Here is a 15,867-nt window from a genome sequence, read left to right on the forward strand (position 1 = left end):
GAGCCTTACGTCTTCACCATCGAAGGAAAGAAGATGGAGAAGATGAGCTACTTGACTTGTGCAAAGATGATGATCGGAACTCCAAGTCAAGTAGCTCCGATCAATTACCAACCGGGGGTCTTGCGGCAGATCTTACGCGGAAGATCCAAAGGGGAGCGACTCGGAGCTCCCTTCTCTCCACCGGAGGAGGTGAGGATGATGTCATCCTTCTTTCTCGTGTGGAGCGAATGGAACTCCAAAACACATACATGAGATCAGACCGAGAGAATATATTTATAAGAGATCTTCATCGCAGGGATCTTTGTCAAGTTCATGCACTGTATCATTAAAAACCCTAAAAGATTATTTAGGACAGTGCATGAACTCTTTGCGCAGTAATTATTTAGGATTGTTTTTTTCCCACGGTTCATGAACTCGTTCACAAGATCAAATCATACACTTCACGTAATGCATGTCACTAAAAGATTTGTTTCGTTGTCACTCAATCCATCATCGACTTGTGGCTTTAGATATTTCATAAGCTTAATTAGACAGAAATCATTACGCTAAAACGTCAACTCGCTTGACTTTTCGATTGCTCCGGGCGAGTCAACCTCCCGTGCTTTGGCTCACAGGTGGAGATGTAGTCGAGGAAGGCAGCGAGGTCGGTGTCCTTGTACAGCCTCGGATGGTCCCTCGTCGACCAGCTCCGGCGACGGGCGGACCACGCTCTCGAGGGAGAGGCTGTGGAGAGACGCCACCGACAGCCGAGGGTTGGAGGTGCGGCTCACTCTCGTACCTCCCGTTGCTAAATATCTGAATCGTGAGAGATCCAAACACCATGATTATTACTTGATTAACAACCAATCTCGTCCATGTTAAGCCTAGATCTCTGTTTCAGAGCTGACCTACAGGTGATCGCCGACGTCGACGACGAAGGAACTCGAGGAGGGTCGACGGTGATCCATTCGCCCCTGTGCAGCACCTGCATGCCCTCAACCTCAAACCTCAAGATGAGGAAGCCGTAGTCGGAATGGGGTGACTGATAAAAATTAAACGAAGAATATAGAAAGATAAAAATTGTAGAAGAAACTATGAAATGTATAAGATGTAATTATCTAGTTCATTTTGATAGTGAGCTCTTGGTAACTATTTATACACACTCAGCAGGGAGGTTATACACATTCAGTATGGAGGATTTTTCTCGACCGATGAGATGAAAAAAGTTTACGGACGAGAGGCTTTGTGAGTGAGTCTGTTAGTTGATCAGCTGTATGCACGTGAGAAACATGGAGTTGATGTCTGATAACTTGATCTCGCACGAAGTGGAAGTCAATGGCTATGTGTTTCATGCGGGAATGGAACACTGGATTAGCACATAAGTAGGTAGCTCTAATATTATCACAATATATTGTAGGAATAACTGTGGAGTTGATATTGAGTTCCTAGATTTGTGACCCAATTGAGTTCAGCAGTGGCGGTGGCGATGGCACGGTATTCAGCTTCAGTTATAGATCATGCAACTCCAACTGATTGGAGTAGCTCCAAGGAAGACAATATATCCTGACGTAGATGTTCTATCATCAAAGTTCCCTGTGCAATCAGCATCAACAAAGGCATGGAGATGGAGTAAAGTATTTTTGCGAAGAAAAATATCATGATTAAAAGTTCCTTTAAGATACCGTAAAATTCATTTGACCGCAGACCAATGCGTAGTATATGGTCGATGCATGAATTGCGATAATTTATTGACGGCAAATAAAACATATGGACGGGTGAGAGCCAAGTACTGTAAGGAGCCAAGGACTTGTCGATATTGAGTCGAATCTGTAGCAGGACTTCCATCACATAATTTAAGTGATTCACTAGTAGAGAGAGGAGTTGTAACCTCTTTCACGTCCTGCATGTTTGTCTTTGATAATAAATCTTGAATATACTTTCTTTGTGATAGGAAGAGATCTGAAGATGTAAATATTGCTTCCACTCCCAAAAAGTAGCTTAAAGTTCCTAGATCTTTGAGGGAGAATCGATCGGCCAAGTGCTTTAAAAATGCCCGAGTCTTCAAAAAATCATTTCCTATGATAATAATATCATCCATATATACTAAAAGATATATTATGCTTCTATTGTGTTGGCAAATGAATAACGAGGTATCATACTTGGAATTGATGAAGCCAATTGAGGTAAAAAACGAGCCAAGCTCGTTATACCAAGCCTTTGGAGCTTGACGAAGTCCATAAATAGCTTTTTGAAGTTTGCAGACATGCCTCGGATATTGAGGATGAATGAAACCAGGAGGTTGCTGCATAAAGGCATCTTCAGTAAGTGTCCTATATAAAAAGGCATTGTTAACATCCAATTATCGTATGTGACAATCCTTTGAGATGACCAAACTTAGGATAAGACGGATTATTGTGGGTTTAACAACGGGACTAAATGTCTCTGTGAAGTCGACACCAGTACGTTGATAAAACCCTTTGACGACTAGAGGTGCTTTATATTTGGCAACGGATCCGTCTGGATTCCGCTTAATTCGAAAGACTCATTTACACCCGATGATATTTTGTGTGTGATACCATGATAAAAATTAAACGAAGAATATAAAAAGATAAAAATTGTAGAAGAAACTATAAAATGTATAAGATGTAATTGTCTAGTTCATTTTGATAGTGAGTTTTTGATAACTATTTATACACACTCAACAGGAAGGTTATACATTCAGCGTGAAGAATTTTTCTCAACTGCTTAAAGATTTCCTCAACTACCATAAGAAAATCTTATATGCTTATCAGTGGCATCTAGAAGTTCCCGTGCCCACGCCAAGACTCTCAGGACGGCCCCATGACGACCAAGAACAAGGACCAGATGTGCCTAGAGTCTGAGATCGCTTCATCCCTGTAAAAAAACACGTTGTGAGTAGTATACGGTGGCCTTCTGTTGCTCATCACAAAGTCAACGTACGTCAACAACACATGACCGAGAATTGACCAAGTCAAGAAACGTGACGATAACCCATGGCTTTTGTTGTGGGAAACAACTTTGAGCCGTGGCCTCGGGGCCGACGCGGCTCAGTTCGGGTCCGGACGTCGAGGATCTCTTCGGGGCGTGCCTCAAGCCCGCGGGGTCGGTCCGGTGCGATGGTCCGGTCGGGACGGGGTCACCGTGTCCTCCGGGCGGGAACTCCTCGTCCGTGCGTCCGGCGAGGACCCTCGGCTTCGCACCTGCACAAAGGTCGGGCCGGGGCGCTCGGCCCGACCCCTCCGACGATCAAGTTAGCAGAAGATGTGGAGGGGGTTTCAGAAGAAGAGGTGTTTGTATGTGTCTCTCCGTCCCCTCCCCCCGCTCGTTCAAAGTGCGAGGGTATTTATAGGGAGGCTTACTATTTCCTGATGTGCCCGCTTGCAGGGGGCAGGCTGGTTGCGTCTGACATTGGTTTGGCGTGGCATGAAGAGCCCAGCCTGAGTAGGTGTTAATGCGCCTCGGCCTGTGTTCCGGTCCATTTGACCGGGTGCCGTCACGTCATCCGAGGCGTGAGGCGTCATCTAACGTCAGCCGGGTCTTATCATAATTACTATTCATATCATATTCCCCCCCGGAAATAAGCTATACGTTGGACGTTGTAACGGGAGTCTGAGGCATGGCTTTAGCTTTCAGACGGGCTGGCCGCGAAGGCGCGGTCTCGGGGAGCATGGAACCAAAGAGCACGACGCAAGCGGGCTAGCCGCGCAGGTGTGTCTCGGGGAGCATGAAGCTGAGGAGCACAACGCAAGCGGGCTGGCCGCACAGGTGTGTCTCGGGGAGCATGGAGCCGAGGAGCACGACGCAGGCGGGCAGGCCGCGCAGGTGTGGTCTCGGGGAGCATGGAGCCAAGGAGTACGAAGCAGGCGGGATGGCAGCGCAGGTGTGTCTCGGGGAGCATGGAGCCGAGGAGCACGACGCAGGCGGGCTGGCCGCACAGGTGTGGTCTCGGGAATATGAGGCCGAGGAGCACGACGCAGGCGGGCTGGCCGCACAGGTGTGTCTCGGGGAGCATGAAGCCGAGGAGCACGACGCAGGCAGGCAGACCGCGCAGGTGTGGTCTCGGGGAGCATGGAGCCGAGAAGCACGACGCAGGCGGGCTGGCCGCACAGGTGTATCTCGGGGAGCATGGAGCCGAGGAGCACGACGCAGGCGGGCTGGCCGCGCAGGTGTGGTCTCGGGCATCATGCGGCCGAGGATCACGACGCAGGCAGGCTGCGGCCGAGGGACACGGCTCAGGCGGGCAGGCCACGCTGAGGTGGACTCGGGCCGACTACGGCCGAGGAGCTCGGCGTAGGCAGACTGCGGTCGAGGGACACGGCTCAGGCGGGCAGGCCGCTCTGAGGTGGACTCGGCGGTCTGTGACCGAGGAAATCGGCGCAGGAAGGCTGTGGCCGAGGGACAAGGCTCAGGCGGGCAGGCCGCGCTGAGGTGGACTCAGGCCGACTACGGCCGAGAAGGTCGGCGTAGGCGGGCTGCGACCGAGGGACATGGCTCAGGCGGCAAGCCGCGCTGAGGTGGACTTGGCGGTCTGTGGCCGAGGGGCTCGGCCTAGATAGGCTACGGTCGAGGGACATGGCTCAGGCGGGCAGGCCGCGCTGAGGTGGACTCGGCGGTCTGTGGCCGTGGGGCTCGGCGCAGGCAGGCTGTGGCCGAGGGACACGGCTCAGGCGGGCAAGCCGCGCTGAGGTGGACTCAGCGGTCTGTGGCCGAGGGACATAGCTCAGACGGGCAGGCCGCGCTGAGGTGGACTTGGGCCGACTACGGCCGAGGAGCTCGGCGTAGGTAGGCTGCGGCCGAGGGACACGGCTCAGGCGGGCAGGCCGCGCTGAGGTGGACTCGACGATCTATGGCCGAGGGGCTCGGCGCAGGCAGGCTGCGGCCAAGGGACACGGCTCAGGCGGGCAGGCCGTGCTGAGGTGGACTCGGTGGTCTGTGGCCGAGGAGCTCGGCGCAGGCGGGCTGGCCGCGCAGGCATGATCTCGGAAAGCATGGAGCCGAGGAGCACGACGTTGGCGGGCTGGCCGCATAGGCGTGTCTCGGGAACATAGACCAAGGAGCACGACGCAGGCGGGCTGGCCGCGCAGGTGTGTCTCGGGGAGCATGTGGCCGAGGAGCACGACGCAGGCGGGCTGGCCGCGCAGGTGTGGTCTCAAGGAGCATGGAGTCGAGGAGCACGACGCAGGCGGGCTGGCCGCGCAGGTGTGGTCTCGGGAACATGGGGCCGAGGAGCACGACGCAACCGGGCAGGCCGCACAGGTGTGGTCTCGGGGAGCATGGCGCCAAGGAGCACTACGCAGGCCGCACAGGTGTGGTCTCGGGGAGCATGGTGCCGAGGAGCACGACGCAGGCGGGCTGGCCGCGCAGGTGTGTCTCGGGGAGCATGAAGCCGAGTAGCACAACGCAGGCGGGCTGGCCGTGCAGGTGTGTCTCAGTGAGCATGAAGCCGAGGAGCACGACGCAGGCGGGCTGGTCACGCAGGTGTGGTCTAGGGAACATAGGGTCAAGGAGCACGATGCAGGCGGGCTGGCTGCGCAGGTGTGGTCTCGGGGAGCATGGGGCCGAGGAGCACGACGCAGGAGGGCAGACCGCGTTGAGGTGGTCTCGGCGGTCTGTGGCCGAGGGGCTCGGCGCAGGCAGGCTGCGGTCGAGGGACATGGCTCAGGCGGGCAGGCCGCGCTGAGGTGGACTCGGGCCGACTACGGCCGAGGAGCTCGGCGCAGGTAGGATGCGGCCGTGGGACATGGCTCAGGCGGGCAGGCCGTGCTGAGGTGGACTCGGCGGTCAGTGGCCGAGGGGCTCGGCGCATGTATGCTGCGGCTGAGGGATACGGCTCAGGCGGGCAGGCTGCGCTGAGGTGGACTCGGCGGTCTGTGGCCGAGGAGCTCGGCGCAAGCGGGCTGGCTGCGCAGGCATGATCTCGGAAAGCATTGAGCCGAGGAGCACGACGCAAGCGGGCTAGCCGCGTAGGCGTGTCTCGGGAACATGGAGCCAAGGAGCACGACGCAGGCGGGCTGGCCGCGCAGGTGTGTCTCGGGGAGCATGGGGTCGAGGAGTACGATGCAGGCGAGTAGGTCGCGCAGGTGTGGTCTCGGGCATCATGCGGCCGAGGATCACGACGTAGGCGGGCAGACCGCGCAGGCGTGGTCTCGAGGGTCATGCGGCCGAGTAGCACGACGCAGGCGGGCAGACCGCGCAGGCGTGGTTTCGGGCATCATGCAGCCGAGTAGCACGACATACGCGGGCAGGCCGCGCAGGTGTGGTTTCGGGCACCATGCGGTTGAGGAGCCGAGGAGCACGACGTAGGCGGGTTGGCCGCGCAGGTGTGTCATAGGGAGCATGGAGCCGAGGAGCATGACGCAGGCGGGTTGCGGCTGAGGGACACGGCGCAGGTGGGCAAGCTGCGCTGAGGTGGACTCGGGCCGACTACGGCCGAGGGACACGTCTCAAGCGGGCAAGCCGCCCTGAGGTGGGCTCGTCTGGGCCACTCAGGTGATCACCCGATATTCCAGGCCCTCCTTCTAGCGCCAATCTATTGTGGGAAACAACTTTGAGCCGTGGCCTCGGGGCCGACACGGCTCGGTTCGGGTCCGGACGTCGGGGATCTCTCCGGGGCGTGCCTCGAGCCCGGTGCGATGGTCCGGTCGGGACGGGGTCGCCGTGTCCTCTGGACGGGAACTCCTCGTCCGCGCGTCCGGCGGGGACCCTCGACTTCGCACCTGCACAAAAGTCGGGCCGGGGCGCTCGGCCCGACCCCTCCGACGATCAAGTTAGCAGAAGATGTGGAGGGGGTTTAAGAAGAAGAGGTGTTTGTATGTGTCTCTCAATGATATAGATAGTAATTATGATAAGACCCGGCTGACGTCAAATGACGCCTCACGCCTCGGACGACGCGATGGCACCCGGTCAAATGGACCGGAACACAGGCCGAGGCGCATTAACACCTACTCAGGCTCGGCTCTTCACGCCACGCCAAACCAATGTCAGACGCAACCAGCCTGCCCTCTGCAAGCGAGCACATCAGGAAATAGTAAGCCTCCCTATAAATACCCTCTCACTCTGAACGAGCGAGGGGGATGCGACGGAGAGACACATACAAACACCTCTTCTTCTGAAACCCCCTCCATATCTTCTGCTAACTTGCTCGTCGGAGGGGTCGGGCCGAGCACCCTGTCCCGACCTTTGTGCAGGTGCGAAGCCGAGGGTCCCCGCCGAACGCGCGGACGAGGAATTCCCGCCCGGAGGACACGGCGACCCCGTCCCGACTGGACCATCGCACCGGACCGACCCCGCGTGCTCGAGGCACGCCCCGGAGAGATCCCCGACGTCCGGACCCGAACCGAGCCGCGTCAGCCCCGAGGCCACGACTCAAAGTTGTTTCCCACAACCAAATAAGACAACTTCAATTAGAACGTAGTAATCTTTAACATATAATGCTTTCCTAAGAAAAAAAAATTAATTTAATTTTGTGAATTATGTTAAATGGAACCTCATATAATTTAGGCATTTCCACTAATAATATAAATAATTTTGGAGTTTTGGAGGAATATATATGCCAAACTTAGTTGGGGGGAATATATATATGTCAACAATTGTGTCTTTTAATCCGATTGAACCGGTTCGAGTTGCAATCTTCTGGCTCGATCCGGCTCAGAATTAATCACACGAACCAAAATTAGCGCGTACCGATTTCCATCCAAACGCCACGCGCTCCGGTCGTCGCACCGCAGCAACCAAAATAACTCGTAAACTGCAAGTAATACGCGGACGACGGACGACGGACACCGACTCGGTAACGTCCGCCGTTTCCCTTCAGTTCCTTCTCCCTCCCTTCCTCTCCCGGGTAGGTCTCCTCTAACCACAAATCTACGTCTCCGGCGCCGGTCAACCTCTGATCGCTCTAAGATTTGGGGAAATCCTTTACGTGGATTTCGATCCTTCTGGCCCTGATTCTTCTTTCTGGAAGGTATCGTCATCGTCGCCTTCTTTCTTAGATAAATCGATCGCGCTCTACAATTTGGGGAAAATTATTTTGGATTTCAATTCCTTCTTTCGTGGATTGATCATTCGCGATCCCGATCCACAATTTCGGGGAATTCTTGCCGTGGATTTCGATTCTTCTGTCCGTAATTCTTCGTTCCGAAAGGTATAGTCATCATCGCCTTCTTTCTTTGATTGATCGGTCGGTTTGGTTTAGTTTTAGGGTTAGACTGTGGTTTCTGTAATTTATAGCGACGCCTTAATTGCGCTTCCGTATGGTTTTCCTTCGTTGTCATATTATGATTATTGGTTGTCTGCTGAAGATGCTGCGACATATGATTGTTAGGTTGTTTATTTTCGCCATTCTCAATGTTGTTTTATGTATTAATTGATGGTTTGATTTTTTGTTTTCAGTGATAGAAACGATAAATTGCTCTCCATGTTTTTCTTTTATTGATAGATACCAGCACCTGCCACGATGAGTTGGATGCTTCCATTTTTTGGGTAAGTCCCAATCGTCAGATCAGACGCTTGCAGCAGTATCTTTTTTACTTGGGCAAACATGAATCTTTGAAGTAGAAGCTGACAGCTTAACATTTACTGAAACACATTCTTTTACTGATCTGATAGTAGTCGTAGTATATATGTTTGTTGGTTATGTACTCAGCCATACTTGTAGTCCTTTTGTATATTAAATGGAATACCAAGTTACATATCAGTTCTATATATCAGTTGTGATGTCATAATACTCACATTTTACTCAGATTATACATTAACACATCATAAATCAAGCCTAAACTGCAAAGAATTATTAGACCGAAATAATGGATTGCCGTTTGATTTTCAACTATTTGAATTTCCTTGAGAAATTAGCTCTTTCTCTTGTACCACCAATCTAGCAATCAATTAATCCTTTTGATGACAGTCCCTTTGGTCATCCTGCTGAGACATGTACGGATTTGACCTGGGCCTTCTCTTGCATGCTTGGATTGTTTGTCGAGGGATAAACCGATAAACATGTTGGAGGACCCACATATGAGGGTCCTAGGAATAATCATCGAAACTTTAACATATTAAAACAACAATAAGATGAGTTAGTTTGAAAGGGAGGGAGAGTTGGAATCTTCTTGACCTGCATTGGAGGAATCACAATCTTCATGTTTCGGCCCATAAAATGCTATACAAGTATTTAGTTTGAAATGTTAGAACCATGGATTCATGTGCTAGCATAGAGCACATGCCGAGTCAATGTTAGTTGAGTTGACAAGTAGCTAGGCCAATTTTTTGGCCGTTAAGGCAAAACTGATTGACAAGAGAAGGTACATACTATGTCAGATATCTGCATGCCTCCATTAAGTTAAAGTTAACTTTCCGTTTACAAAGTATGCATAGATACACATTGTAGTACAACAAACATTGCATTGGAACTTAATCTTATAGTTACTTCTTTGGTGTTTGTTCCCTTAATTTTCTGTTTTATATAATTAATGTAAATTATATTCATATAGGATGCTGCCTTACTTCATTAATTAGGTGAATATGTTATGCAAAATTGCAAATTTAATCATATGCATATCTGTTTCTTGAAGTTCCCTTTTCTTTTTGCTTACAGGGGCAACCAACAGCAACAAGCCCATTCAAATTTGCAAGAAATACCAACACAATCTTGGTATCCTTCATCAGTTGTTAGTTCATCTTCACGCCCCACTACTCCGGCCAGTTCCTCTGGTGTTGATACCCATCATGCGCAACCTTCTCCTGCAGAAGCAGCTGGAGTAATTGCTTGTTTGAAAGAGAAAAGGTACTTCTTCTTTTTGCAGGTTGCTCAACTACTTCTTAAGTATTTATTGTGATTAATTAATACACAAAAATTATCTGGTTGCATGGACATACTTCATATCTGGATGTCTTTGTTCTGTGTCTCCTTTAGACCAGCTGTATTATGTCATCGTTTTTGCTGATGAGATAGTATAAATTCTTTGTATACAGATGGCTCTTCACACGACTCTAGTGGAATACAATGTGAAATAAGAATGGTATAGGCTTATTCAATGCATTGAATAAATGATATAGATTTGCATTATTCAAAATGAATGGAGTAGATTGTGAAATAAGAATGGAATACATTGACTACTAAATGCATTATTCAAATTGATTACACCAAAAGGATGATATAGATTTGCTCCTACATATGGATGGATGTATGAAATCCTTGATCATTCCGTTGATGACTCATAATTTTGATTACATAGATTTGATGCTTTAAATATTAAAAAATATTGATACTATTGAGATCTTGAAGTGTCAAACATGAACTTTTTGACATAGTTAGTCCACTCCAATTAACGGCCAGAAATAAGAAAGCTGAGTTAGTCATTCCGATTAAGAGAGTCTGAATTCTTTAATAATTTTAGCAGTGACACATAATGCTGACTATTTAGATTAGATCTATAAAAGGAATAACAATATTGTGATACAAACAAAATCCTAAAATAACAAATATAAAATAGTTAGAAATTTCTTCATCCACCTCGGCCAGCTTAGCATCTGCCTCCTGTCGCTGCCACCCCGTCCTTGCATTGCTGCTGCCACCACCTCGTTTCATATGTATCATCTCCTCCTCTTCTCCTTCTTGTTTGCCTCTTCTCCTGCCTTTTTCTCCTCTTCTTATTCTCCTTTGCTTTTCTTTCCACCTTTTCCTCCTCTTCTTCCTCCAAGTTCCTCCTTTCTTCTCTCCCACTTCCTCTGTAATTTAGATGAATTGACCTGGATCAGGTATTAGTACCATGGTACATTCTAGTACCTTAGTGGTCCAGTCACCAAGCGATATTGCCACCAGACCAAGATTTTAGACTTTGGCTGGAACTACGTCAGCACCTCATTTCTAGTTGGGTTCAATCCAAAAGATTTGTCAATGGACTGAACTTAACTTGAGAACTTGATTCACTATACAACATCATGTGATTACATTCATTACAATCAGTAAGTAATCACTTAGCTTCAGGAATGGATTGTGAATATTGCAGTGCTTGCTTAATGTTTCATTGAATCGCTGTTTAACGATCAAAGATGCTTTGCAACTTTGATTTATTTAAGTTCTAGCTTATTCTAAGTAGTTGTTCAAATATAAATGTACTCAAACAAATGAATATCATCTAAACATTTAAAAATACTTGAGAGGTCATCACAACAGTTGTGGCACCCCAATAACCTCACATTGGAAGTAGATGTTGTTTTGGTTTGATATTTAAGAATAGAGGGGTGACCTACAAGTAATTTTGGCTTCAATACTTTTTTTTGTTGTGTGCTTAAAGGTTTGCTGTATCCCAATTATTAGACTAGTATGTCTATCAGGTTGGCCAATGAATAATGATATTATGTGTCTGTCTTAGTTATAATTTTCAATATTTAATTTATCAAATCATTTAGCTGACTGTATTTATGTCTTTGTTCATTTTGATTACAATTCTTTATTCTTTCTTTCTTTTTTTGAAAATGCAGTGTTGATGAATTGAGAAAGCTGTTAAATGACAAGGAAGCATATAATGCTTTGTTTAATTCACTTGAGCAAGTTAAAATTCAGAACAATGTAAGTCTGCAAGTTATGTTAGTGTTTTTAAGTATTTATGCAATTTTACTCTCTTCGTTTGCTATATTCAGTTCTTTATGTTAAAATGCTCCTTCTTGTACAATATTGGGCAGGTAACCTATATTTTGATGATAGCCTCGTAGGAATTTGGCAGCTTCTATTTAATTGCTGTATGTCTTACTAAAAGTTGATAGTACTTACCTACTTGGCAATCCCTGGTATTGTCAAATATCCTACTATAAAGTGCTCACATGCTTACTGAAATTTTATTTTTGAAGTTGTGCTTCACTGATAACCTCTCTTGTCCCTTTGTCATTTGGGTGGGACTCATAATGGTTTAGCTCTCAATTCGGTTAAGCACTTAAGTGTTGTCCTTCATTTTCCCAGTTCAACTACTCAGGACTGATCCTGAATTTCATCCTCCATCATATATGTTTCTGATGGTTACATCACTTTGTAAACAGGTCTGGTTGAGCTATAGAGTTAAGTTCCACTGATCTAATTGCTGCTTGAGCTGGCCTGCCTCTTGATTAGTAACATAGCTGTAGATTACATATTAGACTCAGCTTGATGTAAGCTATACACTAGCTGCTTGTTTCATTTTCTCCACTACAATTTTTATCCTGGGCTGATTTAGGTCACTCCTCTTCATCCTCTCTATGCTTTTGTCCTTGTTATACTTGTTAAGTCTGGGGTTAGTTCAAAAATGAATTGGGCTTTATCTTTCAGGTCAATGAGGCCATAAACCACATTCTAACCTGGTACCCTTTGAAATGCCATTGATAATTGTAAATCTGTAATAGCCACATGGTTCTAATCTCCTTTTTGTAAGATTTTGTGGATGGTTCGGAAGAGTAGTTGGCCCTTGTGCTTTGCAGATCAGCAAAGAATTGTTAAATTAAAGAACTATTTGGTGCACAATGATAATGGTTGTCTTCTTCCACCTGCTGAGCACTTCTTTGAATCCAAGATTGGACCTGATGGTTTTGGAGGCCTCAGTTATCTATTAGGCACATGATTTGTGAAGCACAAACACTTCTAAACACTTGTCATTGTCTGTTCTTTGTCTGTGTTGGACAACGGCACTTATTGGACACTTCCCAAGAGTCCAAGACATTTCTATTATTTTGAAAAAATAGGACATGTGTCATATTTATATTATAAGCCACTTACATGGCATGTCAACTATAGATAGTATGTATGTTCCTTGGATTTTGTAACTTAATATGATTTCAATATCTTTACTATTTTGGATATGAATTAGCAAATCTGTGCACTTTATAGCTATTGAATCTTGTGCCTATGTATGTCATGTATCATGTGTATCAACCTAGTTGCATCACGTGAATCTCCTGTGTCTATATGATCTTAAGAATGACCAGCCAATGCATTAGGTTCTCACTGATGTGAGGCTTGCAGAGGGTTAATATACAAATTCTTACCCTTGCAAACAATGAAGATATTTCAGTATCTTGAACCCTAGTGACCCTTACCTAGATCACCATGGAATCATATTATCATGACATTAAGGCTCACCCTCTGTAGTACACGATCTTATGTTTTTACAGAACATGATTGATACTTGCACTACTATAAATGGGAGGATGGGTGAGTTGATGCCAAAGCTCAGAGACAGAACCAAGATCTAGAAAGTTTTATTTGTTGTCACATTTTTTGGATTTATTTGAACTCTTATGGGCCTCTTTAGTTATACATAGGAGGAAATCACTACCATTTTCCATGTTAGATTGTTGGGTTTAATTTTGTTGTACGCAATGTATTCATTTTCAATGTTAATTGATATTCAATCATTTTCATCAGCTACGTGATGAACTTCGGAAGGAAACCGTGCAACTTGCTAGTAAGTTTTTTTTTTTGGGTGTGCTCTACATATTTTATACTTGAGCTATTTCACCAAAATGGCAACTCTATCTACCTTCTGCAGAGGAGAATTTGGAGAAGGAACCTCAAATCTTGGAGCTAAGAAACCAGGTAACCCTTTGATGCTCTACTTCTCCATGTTCAGTGGTTTACAAATGTTGTAGTAACATTCTGACCAACAATTCTGCATAATGGTAGCAAGAACCTGGTCCTGGTAGACCCAGACCATGGGATGATGCGTTTTTTTAAGTGTTTGATTTGAAGTGAATATAACATTTTTATGTAAGTACTGTCAACAACTTGTTATAATTCTTAGTCACCAATCTCCGCACAGTGAAAATTCTGCAAAAAAAACAAAATGAAAGTCTGCAATGTAAGACTACAACCTCTTGTAAACTGCAACGTGGGATGTAGTGTTGTCAATACCTTTCTAGCATGGCATGATGTAGTGTAGGTCAGCATGTCTCTTTGCCAACCAGCATATCTCAAAGATTGACCTAGCTACTTGTCAGCACCTTCAGCATATTCAGCTGGCCCTTGCTGTTACTTAGCCTCCTTTCCATCTGTATTGCTTGATAGACTAGAAATTTTCAAGTTGATTGCTGTTTTTTTACCCTATTTTTCTTTCGCTTTTGTTGACAGTTCAGTATTTAATACTTTCCTGGTTCATCGTGGTCTGCTTGTACTAAATTCACAGTGCACAATCATTCGAACAACTGAGCTGGCTGCTGCCCAAGAAAAGTTAGCAGAACTGGAGACGCAGAAGGAAGAAGCTCTGAAGACCTATTCGCCATCAGTTCTCTTGGAAAAGTTGCATGGTAAGAATCCCCTCGTGGTCATAAGAAAGCTACACATTTGTATCTTTTTTGCTATTTTAGCCAACATTTTCCATCATATGGATGCCCGTACAACTTAATGTTTGAGGGATGATGGTTATCCACATGATGTGCATTTCTTTCCTTGAATTGGTATGCGCCTAACATAGTAACATTGCAGACTGCCTGATCAACATCATTATATTTTTCTATCCATTTTTATCCACATGAATGCCACCCATGTACATATAATATGCCTACATTTATATAGCATATATATATAATTATTATGCTCAAATAGATAACTTTTTTGCTTGAACTTATTCAGCCGCAATGATCGAAGTTGAAGAGGAATCTGAGATGCTACACAGGCAGCTTCTCGACAAGGAGATTGACCTTGCCACTTTTGTACAGAAATACAAGAAGCTTCGCAACACTTATCACAGACGGGCACTCATCCATCTTGCTGCAAAGACATCTGGTTTCTAAATTCAACTTGTTCTTGCTAAGATGCTGTCACGAGTACCACCGGGCATATTACAGTTCCGCTGCTTTTTTTCTTTTACCTTTTTGTTTCCTGTGGCGAGCTGAGGGCCATCATCTGTCTTCATAGAACTGGCAGGTTCATTAGTACCTCACTCAGCCGAAACCATGGTTCACGCTGTGCAAACAAGTAGGGAGTAGGGTGTGTGCCAAGCTATCGTTGTTAGGCGACATATGTATGAGATGCATTCTCTTCACTTTATAGTGTTGGTTAAAAAAAAAAGAGTCAGGTTGTTCAAATCATTAAAACGCATGTTGCTTCACATGTTCTTCACTCGGCAAGGCCCTCATTTTCCATGCTTAATCGTTGGATGCCCATATGGCCCTAAAATAGGCATGTACTTTGTGCTTTGAACAGTAAGTGTTTTAATGTGAGCATTTGAGATGCAGCGTTGAAGCTCATAGCATGATATCGAGGACTCCGACATGGATCTCAGAGCTAAATTATTTCTACGAAAAATAAAAGGACTAAAAAAATTAGGTCCTCGTCAATTGCATATTTACGGTCATAAAATAAAGGTCAAAAGCCCGAGATAAGGCAGCTTGGAATTGTCAGTCCCGCCCATCGAAGTCAATCAATCTAAGCGTAGAAGAAAAGAGAACGCTGCCGCCACCGGTGGACGGACGTGAGAACGCCAAGTGGTTGGTCGGACAAATTAGCAACATATACTACTTGCCATGCTGGTGTTGACCAAATGTCCACAAGTTTATCCTACCATCTCTGCGCCTGCCGATTGCATTTAAATCAGATTAAAAAAATATTTATTTATTGGATTCTATATCAATATAAATAAATAAATAAATAAAAATCGATATCCAAACTGCTCCCCAAATAGTTAGAACTTAGCTGATTGTTGTTGTATTCGAGTCCATTATGAACCGAGTTCGAATTAAAATTTTAATCATTAATTTTTATCAACTAAGCTATAATCAATATTTGTATTTTCTAATATAAAACTAAAATTTATATATTCCGATCCGAAACATCATTCTGACTGTTCCCAAAAGACATCGAACAAAAACCCGACTCTCTGTCTCACTCTTCGCTTCTGTCGCAAATCT

The 15,867-nt window shown here is 46.2% G+C and overlaps 2 protein-coding genes across 5 annotated transcripts; one reads left to right on the plus strand and one right to left on the minus strand.

Annotated features, from left to right (window-relative positions):
- Window positions 1–608: 608 nt before the first annotated feature.
- Window positions 609–3,521, minus strand: LOC135611409 (probable 2-oxoglutarate-dependent dioxygenase SLC1). Its single transcript, XM_065107156.1, has 3 exons — window positions 3,360–3,521; window positions 888–1,021; window positions 609–795 (listed from the first exon to the last, which is right to left on the minus strand). Exons 1-3 carry the CDS (start codon window positions 3,519–3,521, stop codon window positions 609–611), a joined length of 483 nt encoding a protein of 160 aa, XP_064963228.1.
- A 4,190-nt stretch (window positions 3,522–7,711) lies between these two features.
- LOC103981209 (vacuolar protein-sorting-associated protein 37 homolog 1) lies at window positions 7,712–15,079 on the plus strand. Of its 4 annotated transcripts, none has more exons than XM_018825088.2 (8): window positions 7,712–7,963; window positions 8,392–8,481; window positions 9,590–9,778; window positions 11,479–11,566; window positions 13,388–13,427; window positions 13,512–13,558; window positions 14,145–14,265; window positions 14,591–15,079. In XM_018825088.2, the coding sequence occupies exons 2-8, from the start codon at window positions 8,456–8,458 to the stop codon at window positions 14,749–14,751; spliced, it is 672 nt and encodes a 223-aa protein (XP_018680633.2). In that variant the 5' UTR covers window positions 7,712–7,963; window positions 8,392–8,455; the 3' UTR covers window positions 14,752–15,079. The 4 variants fall into 4 exon arrangements, with proteins under 4 accessions (XP_018680633.2, XP_009396126.2, XP_009396128.2 ...); XM_009397851.3 differs by having other exon boundaries at window positions 8,438–8,481; XM_009397853.3 differs by lacking the exon at window positions 7,712–7,963 and adding an exon at window positions 7,970–8,143.
- The last annotated feature ends 788 nt before the right edge of the window (window positions 15,080–15,867 follow it).

The sequence above is a fragment of the Musa acuminata genome, chromosome BXJ2-4 (genome assembly GCF_036884655.1).
Source record: "Musa acuminata AAA Group cultivar baxijiao chromosome BXJ2-4, Cavendish_Baxijiao_AAA, whole genome shotgun sequence".
Taxonomy (NCBI): Eukaryota; Viridiplantae; Streptophyta; class Magnoliopsida; order Zingiberales; family Musaceae; genus Musa; species Musa acuminata.